The following is a 16,264-nucleotide window of genomic DNA, read 5'->3' on the forward strand; positions in this document are numbered from 1 at the left end:
AAAAAAAAAAAAAAAAAAGAAAATGTAAGAATGTAAGATACAATTCTGTTTCCTATTAAGATAATAAAATCACTACCAGTTCCTTTCTCCAAAGGAGGTACTACCAGAAAAACAAAAACCCAAAAGAATAAAGGTGTCCCCAAATATTTTGACAATCCCAGAGACCAACAGCAATGGTCTTCCAGCATGCCTCCAAGGTGGGGCCAACCCATCTAGTTACTATCACTAGTGGGTTGGACTGGAAGAAGCCAAGGTGGCTGAGGACGGAAGCTGTAGGGAGTGGGGTGGGGTGTCTGCAATGTCTACAACTCCCCCCAGAGCTGCTGCTTCCCAAGAACCCATCTCACAATAGTTTCTGAAAGGCGGCAACAGCATCTGAGAGATGCCTCCAGCGTCGCCCTTAAGCTACTGACAAGTGCAGTGCACAGCGCCTGACTTTTGTCTTTTTCCAAAAAAATGACCACAAGATAGCTGAGGGAATGGCAGCTCACTCAAATGCCATAATCTGACAGCAAATGATCACAGCATGCATACCACCAACTTACAGCAAAGGGGGCTGGAGAGATGGCTCAGAGGTTAAAAAAAGAACTGGCTGCTCTTCCAGAGGACTCTAGTTCAATTCCTAGCACCCACATGGCAGCTCACACCTGACTATAACTCCTATTCCAGGAGATCAAACACCTTCACACCAATGCACATAAAAAACAAAATTAAAAAAATATTAAAAAAAAAATTCCCCTCACCAAGTGGCTAGATCACAAAAAGCCCTATGTTTGATACAGGGGCATGGTGGCACAAACCCATTTAAGCAATGGGTTAAGGGTTGAAGAGATGGCTCAGCAGTTAAGAGCACTGAGTGTTCTTCCAAAGGTCCTGAGTTCAAATCCCAGCACCCACATATGGCTCACAACCATCTGTAATGAGATCTGGTGCCCTCTTCTAGGGTGTCTGAAGACAGCTACAGTGTACTTGCATATAATAAATCAATCTTTAAAAAAAAAGCAATGGATTAAAAGTTCAAAGGTCATTCTTAGCTACTTACATCATCAAGGCTAGCCCTGAAGGATGGGAATGGGGATTCCTTTTGGAGAAATGGTCAAAAAGAACAACAATGAAGGTAGAGTGAGTTTGTAGAAGGAAGCACCCATGTTTGAAAGTAACTTCTATTGAGCAGCACACAAAATGATGACTCAGGGAGGGATTTGATGAGTAGGATATGCCCAAGACAGAGGAAAAAGAGGCTAAGAGAGAGCTGACAGGAGGAAAAAAAAGAGAGGAGGAGATGGTTTTTCCGGGACTGGTATTCAAAAGTTCAGAGACTGGTTGCAGAGAAAGAACAAGCTAAATATAGGTAAAGACAGAAAGAGTCAGAGAATGAGGAGCCAGAAGACTGAGGCCAAGCAGAGCAATTCGGTTAGAATCCAAGAGAGAAGCCAGATTGAATCAGCCAGCCTGGAGAGGAGCTGGGCAGAATAGCTGAGTTGATTCTGTCAGTGATCAGAAAGAATAGGAAAGGGTGAGCTTATTCAGCAGTAAGTCACAGGGACTGGTAAGATTTTAGGTAAGATTAGACTGTAAGGAGGCCTAGAAGCTTCCAGGACTAGGCCTATGATATCAGATAGAGGCAGTAAACCTCTGAGACAACAGGAGAATGCAGATACCTTTACAGTAGTGATGGGTGGTGGTGGGGGTATCTCTAACCACTACTGCTTAATCTGGAATCTCATTATGCTCATTAGGTAAGTACAGCATATAGCACTGTGGGAGGGGTTAGCTAGTTTCAACTGGAAGTTTCTGCAGGTGAAGTCTCGGGCTATATATAAACATCTAGTAGGAAGAAGCTGCAGTGGTCTTTGCTCACAATTGGAATTCCTGAGAAATATTTTACCCTAGCTCTTAAGGCCAGCATATGGGTTAATGGCTTTGCTACTGGTCTTGGAATCTTTGACAGGCTACACTCATGTGGGTTTTACTGATTTGTGACTCCCTCTACTTTCCATATCACCACTCCACATACATTTTTTTAGTTAGAGCATTCCCCTGTACTGGGGAATATGATCTTTGCAATACCAAGGGCCTCCTCCTCCCACTGATGGCTGATTAGGCCATCCTCTGCTACATATGCAACTAGAGACACAGCTCTGGGGGATACTGGTTAGTTCATATTGTTGTTCCACCTATAGGGTTGCACACCCCTTTAGCCCCTTGGGTACTTCACATACATTAATAAAAAATATAAATGGAAAAAAACTTGCTACAAAAAAAAAAAAAAAAGCAAAGGCAAAAAAGCCCCCCAAAACATAGTATGTGAAAGTTTGAATAAGAAGAATGCTACCCCCCCCAAAAAAAGAAGAATGCTACCCATAGGTTTATGTATTTAAATACTTGGTCCAAAGTTGGAATTATTTTGGACAGACTCTGAGGTCTCAACAGCCCACAGCAGTCTCAGTGTCTCTCTCTGCCTCCTGCTTGTGGGCCAGATGTGAGCACAGAGCTACTGTGCCAGGTCATGCCGAACACTTAATTCTGACATGCAGAAATGATCTGCAGATTACAATATTTTACAAGATGGATTCACAGGCATTTGAAACCTTAGTATATGTCAAGCAATTTATGTACATTATAAATGTAAAATCTGAGGGCCAGGGAGATGTCATAGTAGGTAAAGGTCCTTCCTTGTGGCCAAACCCAAAGACATGAGTTCTATACTGAAACACGCCATGTGGTGGGGCAAAGTGACTCCACTCAGTTATCCTGTCCCTCAGATAGGCATCAAAATAAATAAAGGCATACATACCACACCCATACATACATACCAAACTCATACATACATATACATACTATACCCACCCATACCCTTGATTCCTGTGAAATGACTTTGGGTAAAGGTGCTTGCTGACCACAGAACACACGTGGTAACAGTGGTCCTTTGACCACCACATGCATCTCTGTAATGTACATGCATGTGTAATGTACATACTCAATGTTAAAAGAAAGGGCTGATAAAATAAAGGTGCTTGTCACCAAGCCTGGCAAGCAGGGCTGTCTCAGAACTCCGTGGTATGGAAGGAGAAGCAATTCAAGCCAGATGTCCTCTGACTGTCAAACCACACTGTGGCATGTGTGTGCACACATGAAATGGGTACAGTTTTTCAAAAGAGATTTCAAAGTTTTTATTGGTTCTTTGTGAATGTCACATCATGTACCCCAATCCCACTCACCTCCCCATATCCTCATACCTGCCCTCCACCCTTACAAGCACCCCTGTAACAGAGAAAAAAAAAAGTTGCTGGGAGCTGTAGTGTGTCAGTGTGTCCCACAGTATACCCTTTTGTCCACACTTTTGCTTGCAAATGTTTTATTGCAATGATCCAAGGGTCTGGTGCAAGGCCCTGATGGCTTCTGTTACTTTGTCGATACAGAACCTCACAGGGACTCCTCTCGGATATGGATATCCTGTTGTTGCCCTGCTTCATGGAGCGCTGGCAGTTTTGGATCTATGGAACCAGCCCCTTCATGGACTCTGGTGGGGTAGATGAGGGGGTGGGACAACGGAAAGCCCTAAATCTGAGAGGTATTAGAGATGGGCAGCTCTCCTGCTTTCAAGACCTTTGGGCTGGCAGCAGCCCCCCAAAACCAGGGCCAGCTCTACCCTGCTGCCCAGGTGAGGTACATGGCCAGTTCTCCCACTCATAATCCTGTCTATCACAGATGGTGAAGGATGAGGAAGAGGAAGAGAGTCTCTCTTTCTTATCAGCGCCACTGCCCAGCAGACACCACCCTTGGGTCCAGATCACTTTATCCCCCACATCTAGGGCCAGCTCTACCCTGCTGCCCAGGTGAGGTGCAGAGCCTGCTCTCCTGAGTGCTGCAGCCAGTGAGGGACATAGTGAGCTCTCCCAGGATGCCTAGGTGAGAGGTAGGATCAGTTCTGCACAGCCCTCAGGCATCAATGTCCCTAGGCAGCGGCCCACACCTGGGAGTCCATTGGCCTTTGGTGGAAACAAACCCCTGCTGTTGCAGGGCCACAGACCCCACCATGGTTCCAGGTGGCATCATCAGCTACTCACATCAGGCTGTTCCTCACTACCCTTGAGTCTTCAGTTCTGCCTCTCTTCGTTGTGCCCACATCCTTCTGTCTATCTGTCTGTCTACCTCTCTCTTCCATTTCTACACTACTCACTTGCTCCTCTTAGTGGCTCCCAGGGTCTCCATGTGTCTGGGACCCTGTCAGGAGTGATGTCAGGAGTAGTACCCCCACTCATGCTTTCAGGAGTCATCTCAAGCCAGTTCCCTGTCTGGGCTCCATGGCGCCAGCCTGGTGGTCATCACCACCCAAGTGGCCATTCTGTCTTGAGCTCACACCTGCCTGGGACCTGTGGCCCTAGGTGGGATTCTTCTAGTCTTGGGCTTATATCTAGTCCTGGGAGTCCATCCAGGCCTGCCTGGCACCAGAGTGGTGGTCATGTGATCACAGGCTCACCTTTTCTCAGGGAATATTAGGTACTAATCACTCAGAGATATTCATGGGTCAGAACTCTGATCGAAGACAGTCCCTCCCCTGCCACCTACTGACGCACAGGTGAGCCAGTAGCTATGCCTACAGTGGAGGGGGGCTCCGGGGGCAGGAGAGATGGGTAAGGGTTTAAGAGCCATCTTACATTTGAAAGCTACAATGTGCCATGCCTAACAACTAAGAAAGTGTTACCGTCTCACTTCACAGAGGAGACAACTGACCGGTTTCTCCCAGTTACTTAGGGTTACATAGAGACAGCAATCAGAAAGACCCCAGAGCCTGTAACTCTTCCAATGTCACAGTGCCTCACAATTGAAGAACACCCCAAGGACAGGACAAAGACCACTAGCAGTGCAGAGGAAGGCGGGCATTGGTACCTTACTATCTCCTCATCTTTCAGAGAGACACTAGGCAGGATTTTTGTATTCATGTGGAAACTAGACCTCATTTACAGAAACATTTACTTCCCATGTTTTGGGAGAAGAGTTTTATAAATTTAGGAATGTTGTAGGGGGAACACAAATGGTCCATGTAGAATTTGGTGGAATACCCAAGGCACCTCTACCGACTAAGAAAATGCACTCTTTAGTCCCACATCTTCAGCAAGACCCTCATGCACACCTGACAGCAAGCATGCACCCTGCTGAGTCTCTGACATGGCAAACACTCACAGTGACACGACCTTGAAGAGGTCTGCCCAAAGGTTGTGTGCATGCCACATGGCACTCTAGCTACTGGGACTTTTAATATGGTTAAAAGTTACCTAAAAATGGAAACAAGCCTTGACAGGAAACAAGCAAGCCACAGGAAGACGGCAGGGAATAAAAACCAAGGGACTTTGCTGAAAGCGGCATTCTTTTTTTTTGCAATTTTATATCTCTTGGATCATACCAATAAGATCAAATAAAAAAATATATATTTAAAGTTCTTTAAAGCAACAAAGAAAAAGAACTCACCCATCAAATACAAATATACTATTTTATTCTAAGGGAATAGTTCTGTGGTTCCTGCAAAGACAAAATCCAGAGACAGTTAAAGACCAAGGACAGGGGACAGGCCGAGATCAGGCGCTAGTAATTGGGTTCGTCCCTCACTCCCCCTAGAGGGAGGATGGAGTAAGGATGGTTTTACACAATTTTAACAAAATTAAAAAAGCAAATGATTTGACACAGCAAACGGCTACACTCAGGAGGAATGACTGATGATCAACCAGTTTTTAAAATTAGCTTAGGGGTCTGAAGCCCCTGCACTAACATGCAGCTGAAGCCCTGATGCAGTCATCTATCTGGGTAGTGGCTGTTCTCTTAAAAGATACATTTTTTTTCCCTTTTTGGTATTTTATAACAATTTATATACTAAGCTAACAGTATTTGTTTTTCATACAACTATAGATGGGAAATGTTAGTGTTTACACAAATCAAAACTGATACAGCAGGACTGGACACCTGGTGTTTTGGATGGTTTATTGGTGACTTATCAGACAGGCCAACTGCTTTCCCTCCAATCAATCAAGGTCTGGAAGGAAGAGGTTTCCCCGTCAGAAATGACAGCACAGATGGAGTTAATCATACAGACTGGGCCAGATTAACTTCTTTCACATAATTTTTAGTAACAAAAAGGGTATTTGTTACAAGCAGAGGGACAGAACCACTAAGTACACAATGTCAAAGGCCCATTTTAAAGTTCTGTTGTATTTAAATGACTTTTATTTGTTTAAAAAAAAAAACAAAACAAAACAACCAACTTGCTACTCCCACCTATGACATGGGACATACCGAAGTTAAGATGACACGCTGGAGAAGCTTATGACTTCTCTCATTTCTGCTGTAAGCTCAAATTAACGTCAATTAAAGAAGCTCAATAATTATCCAACATTATTAAAAGCTTGATTCAAAATTTGTAGGAAAGAAACTGAGAATGGAGATGAGGGAGACACCTGGTAATGTCACACACACCTGTGCCTTACACTCCCCATAGAACTATGAGAGCTAGAATCTGGAATGAAGCAGTAGAAAAACCAACCGCATGGATATGTAAGGTCAGTCACCTCGGACTCCAGCCCCAGCATTCCTAACTTTCAAGTTCCCTGGGCAATAAGGTCAACTTCCAGATGCTTTTACACAGCAACCTACTGCGACCTTCCCTACCGTAACTCGGACAGCTACTTAATACTGTGTCTTTGTGGGATCACCCACACATTTGTCAGAATTATGGAGACAGGTTATTCCTTTTGAAATGACAAGGGCCTCTAGAAGCTGGTACAAAGAACAAGCAGCATCATTTGGGAACAGGAAAGTAAGACAGGGAAGAAAGGATGCCATGGGGGAAAACTGGACACAAAGGGTGGCTCCACTTCTGTGCAGCCAGCTGAGGCCAGGAGACAGCAGCACCCAGAGAAGTGGGCATTTTAATGGGCTTTCTATAAATACTTCAAGACACCAGGGTCTAATGAGCTCCACAGATTTTCTGTGTACATAGTTAAATTCTCAAATATCATCCTTTTTACCTTCAATCACCCACAGCTGAGAAGGCAAGACCCTAAATGAAAAGGGGCTCACTAACAGTAATGAAGGGCGCGTCCTCTGATGTGAGGGGCCTTCAGTTAAAAAGACTAAAGGCTTCTATCCCTCACTTAAGTAGGTTGGCAGTGAAAAATCAACCCAGACCACTATCTTTTTATAAAAACTTGAGTATTTTTATTGGATCTTCCAGGCTGAGTCTCCCTGTCCTCATCTGATGCCACTCTCAGCTGTGCAGTGACCTTTCCTGAAGTTCATGGACAGCTTGCTCAAGTAGCCTACTGCAGCCAGGGTCTCACTGCAAAGCTACCCCTTCTAACTAAGGTTACTATGGTAGAATTTTATACAACAGTTTTCCTTAAAAATATTCCACAATTTCTTATTCCCAAAGAAAATAAGATTATGCACCACTCAGAAACTGGTTAGTCTTTCGAAGATGTCTATGAACGTTCCTCTCCCTCCCAATCCACTCACCCTTCTCCCTTCAGGTTACATTTGCAGCCCACTATGGCTCAGAAGCTACCGTTTTTCCCACCAAATAAGCAAGTCAAGAGGACTTGCATTTCAACATCTTCCCAACAGCTGGGTATATCACAGCTTGGTGCATACCAGTGTGCATGAAAACGGGAGCTTTCCTTCATGTTAATCCGATAACTCGGCATCAGAGTCTTCAGATTTGGCTTTGGCAAGTTCTTCATGTACCTCCCTCACCATGAGAATGCGTGTCAGCATGGTGTCCAGGGTCCCAGGGTCTATGGGGAATGTGGAGTACCACATGGGACTGTTAGGAACACAGGAGCGCTCAGGCTGAAGGTAGAACACGTCACTCCTCTGCTTCACACTTTCAGAACTATCCATAGGAGGAAACAAGCAAAAGAGAGAAAACAAAGTTGAGATGGGAACACGGGAAATACACATCATCATTTCTTAGATTACAGTTCTGAACTTCTTCCCATCCTGTCTCACGTCGTAAGTAACACCAGAACCACAGGGATAACAGGCATGTTCCTCCCAGGAGCGACCCAGAACCGAGTTGAAAGTGGCAAACTGTGATAAAGATAAAGCACAGCTGGGTGTGGGGCAGACACCTGTAGTTCTAATACTTGGAAGGTGGAGAGATGAGGACTGGAAGTTCAAGGTCATCCTTGGCTACAAATCAAGTTTGAGACCAGCCTGGGAAACATGAGACCCTGCCTCGAGAAAAAGAAAGAAAGGAAGGAAGGAAGGCAGGCAGGCAGGCAGGCAAGCAGGCAGGTGGGCCAATTTGCATAGGTCACTTGATGCTATTATTTCATACGTTATCGTCAGAATTTCTTTTAATTGAAAACTTTAAGCTCTGGACTCAAGACTGTTGGTGGCTATACTCCCAGCATGGGGATGGGTTGGGTTGGATGGTGGCTCTTTAACATACAAAACTCAAATTTCTTCAATGCTTTCTCCTCCTTGAAGGTTTTAGCCAAAAAACAGCCTCAGAATTTGTTTTCTACACAAAAAAATAAATCACTATAGAGAAGACTCTACACCTGGCGGTGGTGGCGCATGCCTTTAATCCCAGCACTCGGGAGGCAGAGGCAGGCAGATTTCTGAGGCCAGCCTGGTCTACAGAGTGAGTTCCANGACAGCCAGGGCTACACAGAGAAACCCTGTCTCGAAAAACCAAAAAAAAAAAAAAAAAAAAAAAAAAAAAAAAAAAAAGGCTCTACATACAGGATGAACAACAGTGTGTCAGAAGGTCAAATGAAATGTGATTCCCCCTCCCCCCCCTTTTAGAGAAATTTTAGGAGAAAATGTTTTTATCTTAATGTTTAAGATGACATGGCTGGCTTCTTAGTTCCAAATCCAGGCAGATAAAAGGATGGAGAAAACATGAACAAAGGCACACCCTGGGTCACAGTCAGCTGTGCTTCTAGTTTCCAGTCACTTGAATAAAGTGCCAGTTATGCTGGGTAATGACTGCTCTGTGCGCAGAGCACAGAAAAAGGTCGCTTACCATTTTGACAGGTAAAACTCATAAAGCCGAACCGGGCACCTCAGTGGGTTGTCAGTGTTCTCTGCCATCTCCACTCCCACTGGGGCCTCATCATCTTCATTTCGTTTCCTCTTGCCAATAGTTAGCTTATCTTGAGGCAGAAAAAAAAAAAAAAATTAAAGATTTGTATAGGTGTCAACATACCTAGTGAGCTTTGCTTCCCAGCTGGACTCTAACTCCTGCTCTTTCATTTATTCAACAATATTTGTTAAGCAACTATGTGCTAGGAGTTTTGTTTATATGCTAAACACTAGGCTTGTCCTGAAACATGTATGTTCCTGTTAAACAAAGAGGAGTTGTGTGACAAAAGTGACCATATGTCACTGATATATCCTTATCTCAGTAGAATGGATTAGGTACAGGGCTCATAAATCGAAGCATTTATATGAATGCATCTCTCCTCTGGGGTACTAGTACAGACTGAGTTCTTGCTCAAGTTCCCTGTACTAAGGTATTCTAGGAAATGGCATCAGAGTTACCATTTGATAAGACAGGACTCTCTGGGGCTGGGCTGTTAGACCATGCATGGTGCAGGCATGGGAAGGAGGCTGCTGGGTCTCAACTGTCCATTCAGCAAACTAAACACAACTTATGTGTAGACATAAGAGCCCAAGCCACTCGTGTGTGTGCGTGCGTGTGCATGTGCACAGGCACTCATTCACTCACAACACTGGACACACATGGAAGTCAGGAAACAACTCTGCAGCACCAACTCTCTCCTTCTAAGTTTTACACGGGTTCCAGAGATCAAATTTAGGTCACCGGGGTTAAGGAACAGTCACTATCACCTGCTGAGCCATTTTTTCTTGAGACAGTTCCCTCACTGACCTGAAGTTTAGTCATACCCTATACTGGCTGGCCAGCAAGCTTCAGGGGTCCACCTGTCTCAGCCCCCTCAGTACTGACGTAGGAGATACACATCATCACTGCTAGTTTTACAAGGGAGCTCACTTAGTAGACAAGGCTGGCCTCAAACTCAGAAATCCGCCTGCCTCTGCCTCCCAGGTGCTGGGATTAAAGGCTTGTGCCACCACTGCCCAGTGGAGCTGGGGACCTTAATCTAGGTTGTTATGCTTGCATTTTAAGCACTTTCATCCACTGAGCCATAGCCTCATTCCATTTTCTAAAATGAAGTCTTTGTTTTTATTTTATGCGTGTGGGTGTTTTCCTTGATATATGTCTGTGCACCACCTTCATGCAGGGCCCAGAGAGGCCAGAAGAAGGCATCAGATCCCTCTGGAAGCAGAGATCCAAGCAGCTGTATATGGGTACTGGGAATAGAGGTCCTCTAAACCACTAAGCCTGCCAGGTCCCTCTAAAGCCCATTGTTAAAGTCACTCTTAAATTGTTTAGGACTCTTTTTCTCCAGCTATTAGTATTATTGCTTTAAAATAACTCCAGCTTCCTATATAGAAATGCCTTACAAGTTGCTTAAAAACAAGTTGAACTTTTTAATCAACATTGTCAAGTACTCAATCAAAAGTGGAAATAACTGACTGCCCCTCACTCCTTTGCTAATATTATCTAAGAGGATAAAGCAGACCTTCAGGAGGAGAACCAGGCCTGCAACCCCAGCCTCAAAGCCAAGGATGACGTATGGCTTCATGACTGAGGCTAGCTTGGGAAATACAGCTGAGTTCTAGGGAAGCCTGAGATACAGGGTGAGATGTCTCAAAAAGCAAGAAACAAAAAACAATACTATGAAGTGGATCACGTAAGTACCACGCTATGGCCAGAGACGGACACCAGGGGAAAGGGCAAGACGATGGTAGTATTCCTGAAGCTAAGGGAGCAACGGAAAACAAGCTAATATGTATAGTACACACATACCGACTATTCAGAGTTTAAATTTAGAAAATTTAATTCCTCACATTTCCACTATGCAATTTATTCTTAAAAGTAATAACGATTGGGAAAACTTAATATTGATGTAAATTAAGAATTTCTTTGTGTGTATATATGCCATATGTGCATGATGGCATAGAGCTGTAACTGCAACTCTCGGGAAGGCTGATTTAAGAGGACTGAGGTCAGGGATAGCCTGAGCTACTATATAGTAAGGTTAAAAAAACCAAAACCAAACATAAACCAAGAGTTTAATTTCTAGTTCTAGAATAGTATTTTTCAGACACTGAAGACATGGAGTCACTTAGTCTCTTTCTGAAACACATGGTCATAATCAACTTAATGAAGCTGCTACTACTGACCCAGGCATACAATAACAATAGCGACCTACTTTAGGTCGGGCTTCTGAGTTCTTTCAGAATTTTAGAACTGAATAAAAGATGATAACTAAATCAAGATGCTCTTGTAAAAACAAAAAAGTCCAATAGATTAAAAGCTAAGCATGTTTCTTTAAACTGTTAATTGTTGACTGGTACCCGGAAATAGTGGCCTCATCACCATGGTTACAGATTTAAATACTCTGGTAAGGGCCAGATGTGGTGGCGCAGGCCTTTGATCCCAGCACTTGGGAGGCAGAGGCAGGCGGATTTCTGAGTTCGAGAACAGCCTGGTCTACAAAGTGAGTTCCAGGACAGCCAGGACTATACAGAAAAACCCTGTCTCGAAAAACCAAAATAAATAAATAAATAAATAAATAAATAAATAAAAAATAAATAAATACTCTGGTAAGTTGTAGATTATTTGGGATCTACCCAACTAAATCGGGGGGGGGGGGTTGGGAGACACTACACAATATTTTTTTGAAAATTTATTTTTATTAAGTATACTATGTTCTGTCTGCATATATGCCTACATACCAGAAGAGGGTACCAGATGGCTGTGAGCCACCATGTTGTTGTTGGGATTTGAACTCAGGACCTCTGAAGAGCAGACAGTGCTCTGAACCTCTGAGCCATCTCTCCAGTCCAGCACTATACAATTAAGTCAGCATTTCTAACTTAAGTTAATAAGATTACAATGAACCAAAGAGACTCTCATTTTGAGAGCTTGTAACATACTCAGAAACAGAAAAATATTAAAATGTTAAAGTTTCAGTGTGCCCTCCATGACCTTCAGTGATAACCATCTTTGCACTTCAAACAGAACCCTCATCTACCAACAACACACCTGGCTCTGACTCCTGCTTCTGTAAAGGCGGGAAGAACCTCAGATATGTCATCTTGGTGCTGTACTTCAGAGTCCTGGTCCGTCGCATCACGTGGGCAAAGGAAAGCTTCAAGTGCTCAGTAACATTCTTTAGTTGGAAGTATTTGGTATTGAAAAAAAGGAGGGTGTTTAACAGGACAATGGGCGAGTATGCGCCTAGCTGTTTGCACTCCCACAGATGCTCTTCTTCAATTCGAGAGAACATGTAACCTAGACAGGGTGGAGAAGAAGAGAGCCATGGAATCTCCACTCCCACCTCTTCTCTGAGCAGGCAAACAGAAGCAGCACAGGAAGAGCAGCACTCCAACGAGAGACCCAGCTCCACACTGTACTGTTTGATCTTTCCCAGGAAGGCCACTTTCTCTGAACAATAAGGCTTATTTATAGATATTTGAATTTCATGCAATTTTCATATCACAAAATATTTTTCTTTCAAGTTTCTAACCATTTAAAAATACGAAGCTGGGGAGGTGAAAGGGAGGGAACAGGAGGGGAGGAGGGAGATGTGGTTAGGGTGTAAAGTAAATAAAGAAATTAATAACAAACTTTTTTTAGCTCAAACTATAGAACCAGGACAAAGTCAGGTTTGGTCCACGGGAAATTAAGCAGCTTCCGCCCAGACCATCAAGTTTACCTTTAGCAAAATGTACTCTCCCACCCTCCCTCTCATTCTTAACTTGAACTAACAGTCATGGGACTGACTAGGATCTGTAATGAAAAGGTCAAGGTCTTAACTGCACTGCACTGCTCCTTGGAGAAGATTCATGTCCTTCATTCAGGTCTAACCTAATGCTCTCTTTCAATCCTCTCTGTTGCTGCTTCTGTATTCTATTCTTGGAGAACATCCCTGAATATGACTTTATTACTTCCAAATATATGTTGCCAGCCTTCTCTCTAACAGCATGTGGCTCAGAATGCTCCAAAGGTTCTCCAGAGCTCAAGAGAAAGGCCATAGTCATGGTTATCAGCCTCACTTCTCCAGTCACAGCCTGAGAGCTGGGGTGAACCACAGACTTTTCTAACAACGCTGGTTAAAAATTCAAGGATAAAACAAGCACAGATCACCAGCATTCTAAAAAGATCATCTATGCATGGAATGCATCTGAGTCGATCCATAGTGACCGGTATGCAGCTTCCATGATACTATCAGACAAAACATTCCTACAAATGTAACAATAATTGAATATATGTTTTGAGTTGTATATTAGTTTCATACACTGTTGACAGTTGCATTTTACTAAAATGCTGAACAATAAATATAAGATTTTCTCCTTAAAAGCTGAACTGTATTACATCAAACAGATTATATTGCAATATATGAAATACTTTTTAAAAAATCCATTTATACAAGTCTATGATAAAATAATTAAAAGTAACACCCTTACCATTAGGAAGTATTGTAGGCTCCCATATTTTCAAGAGTTTGGTAAGTTCAATCATAAATCTGGAATAGGGCTCCGTAAAAATGTTATCTATTCTACCATTTTCAAATAGGTACTAAAAAATAAAAGAAAGAACACATACTAGTATAAAGAAAGTTCAAATTTAGAACACATTATAAGAAATGGTTTTGTCCCTTAATGTCTGCCTTTTCTACTCCTGTCTGTCCTGCACAGCTTCTAAGCACTATACTGTAGGTTAAAACACCAGAGTTCAAGTCCAAGGCTTTTGCATGGATACTTGGCTCGGAATTTTCAAAATAAAGTTCTTTAAAAAAAAGCATATGGGTGGTACAGAGTAAATACTAAAACCAAGAACCGGTTGTAGGAAAGAGCATTTACTTCTCTTGTGATGACACAGACTCTATCCACAGAGCCCAAAACCATCTGTAACTCTAGTCCCAGAGGTCCAAACCTCCTCCTCCGTGGGCTCATGAACAAATACAGAACAAATATACAAACGGACTTCCTAAATAAGAACTCTTTACTCCTTTGATAACCCTGATCAATGCATACTTCAGAACTCCCCTTTCCTGGTATGTACTATGTGTTTGCAATGTGCTCACAGAGCTTCTGTGTACCACACTACTTACACTAACTTTCTCCTGAAACAATGCAATCTCAGGTTTAAGGGCTTGGGGGCATTGGAGGTTGGAAGAGGCATCCCAGAAGACCTGTTTGACTTCTAGCACCCACACGGTGGTTCACAACTGTTGATAACTCAAGATCCAGGAAACCCAGCACATTTTATCTTCCCTGGGCACCACACATGTACATGATGCACAGGCATCTACATAGGCAAAACATCTGGACATATAAAATTAAAATAATAAAATAAAATGAAAGCATATTAGGGGGTGGGAGGGTAGAGAGTTGGCCTTTCAGAGAACCATTCACCCACACAGTGGCTAGTAGCTGTAACTCCAATTCCAGGAATGTGACACTCCTGTCTGGCCCTCACGGGCACTTACATGCCCATGGTCCACAGTTACACATGCAAACAAAAAACCCGTATGTGGGACTGAAGAGATGATGGCTCCGAGGTTAAGAGCACTGGCTGCCCTTCCAGAGGTCCCGAGTTCAATTCCCAGCAACCACATGGTGGCTCACAATAACCTATAATGGGATCTGATTGTACTCCTCAAACATGAAGATGTACATGCAGACAGGGCACTCACATACACAAAATAAATAAATCTTAAAAACAAACAAAATGGGGGCTGGAGAGATGGCTCAGCAGTTAAAAGCACCGACTGTTCTTCCGGAGGTCCTGAGTTCAAATCCCAGCACCCACATGGTGGCTCACAACCATCTATAATGAGATCTGATGCTCCTCTGGTGTGTCTGAAGACAGCGAGTATACTTACATATAGTAACAAATAAATGCTTAAAAACAAACTCATATGCATAAAATAAAGGTAAATAGATATTAAGAAGGAAAAAGAAACCTTACTTAGGACCTCCCAATCACAGCTCTCAACACTTGGAACATCTTTTTTTGTTTGTTTGTTTTGTTTTGTTTTTGAGACAGGGTTTCTCTGTGTAGCCCTGGCTGTCCTGGAACTCACTTTGTAGACCAGGCTGGCCTCGAACTCAGAAATCCNCCTGCCTCTACCTCCCGAGTGCTGGGATTAAAGGCGTGCGTCACCATGCCCAGCCTTTGGAACAACATCTTGAATGATCCTTTTTGGGGGGTGGAGATGGGGTTTTGGAGAGACAGGGTCCCTCTATATAGCTCTGGCTATCCTAAAACTCAATATGTAGAACATATTGAGAACTCACAGAGCTCTATTCTCCTTTCAGTCCTGGGATTAAAGATGTGTACCAGTAATCCCAACCTGAAAGGGTCAACTATTAGCAATATCACAGAATAAGAGATAGCCAGGTGGTGGTGGTGGAGTTCACATTTAATCCCAGCACCGAGGTGGAAGATGCAAGTGAATCTGTGAGTTTGAGGCCAGCCTGGTCCACAGAGTGAGTTCTAGGACAGCCAGGGCTATACAGTAAAACCATGTCTTAAAAAAAAAAACCAACCAACCAACCAACCAACCAACCAAAAACCGAAAACCACCACAACAAAAAACAAAACAAAACAAAAAAATGTTTGGATAATACACAGTTTAAGCTGTATCGAGGGAGCAGTTTATCATTTATAAGATATAAATCAATTAAAAATATAATAAATAGTTATAGAACAATACAAGGTAGCATTTAGTTTTGTTTTTAAAGATTTATTTTATGTGTCTGTACATGTGTGCACATGTGGGTGCAGATGTCTATGGAAGTCAAAAGGCATTGCTCCCCATAGAGCTAGAGTTCAAGGTGGAGGATGACCTGACCTAAGTGCTAGAACTGAACTCAGGCCCTCTGAAAGAGCAGGAAGCAGTTGAGTCTATAGCTTGAGCCTTCAGCATTGTAAAGATGTTATCTCACATCTATTATAGTGTCTTTCATCTCTGGCTATGTATAAGCTGGAGAGAATTAATTTCATTAATATTTATCCTAGTCAATAACAACTATCCATCACTATAATATCCATTTGAATGAGGCCTTTTCGAAGCAACTTACTATCTTACTTGCCTAATTCGCTTTGTTAATTTCTTTCTCTCTCTCTCTCTCTCTCTCTCTCTCTCTCTCTCTCTCTCTCTCT

At 43.0% G+C, this 16,264-nt stretch overlaps 1 protein-coding gene and 1 pseudogene across 2 annotated transcripts in view; both read right to left on the bottom strand.

Annotated features, from left to right (window-relative positions):
• Positions 1-4,495: 4,495 nt before the first annotated feature.
• Positions 4,496-4,613, bottom strand: LOC115064340 (annotated as a pseudogene).
• Positions 4,614-5,357: 744 nt separating this feature from the next.
• Positions 5,358-16,264, bottom strand: part of Zmym4 (zinc finger MYM-type containing 4) — a 99,579-nt gene continuing 88,672 nt past the window's right edge. Inside the window, exons 25-28 of one of the 2 annotated variants that reach the window (XM_029539595.1) lie at positions 13,561-13,672; positions 12,137-12,385; positions 9,026-9,155; positions 5,358-7,885 (exon numbers count right to left, since the gene is read on the bottom strand). In XM_029539595.1, coding sequence (XP_029395455.1) covers positions 7,678-7,885; positions 9,026-9,155; positions 12,137-12,385; positions 13,561-13,672 — 699 coding nt within the window. In that variant the 3' untranslated portion in view covers positions 5,358-7,677. The remainder of the gene's footprint in view (positions 7,886-9,025; positions 9,156-12,136; positions 12,386-13,560; positions 13,673-16,264) is intronic. The other variant, XM_029539596.1, reaches the window with a different exon arrangement.

This window comes from Mus pahari, chromosome 6 (genome assembly GCF_900095145.1).
Source record: "Mus pahari chromosome 6, PAHARI_EIJ_v1.1, whole genome shotgun sequence".
In the NCBI taxonomy this organism is placed as follows: domain Eukaryota; kingdom Metazoa; phylum Chordata; class Mammalia; order Rodentia; family Muridae; genus Mus; species Mus pahari.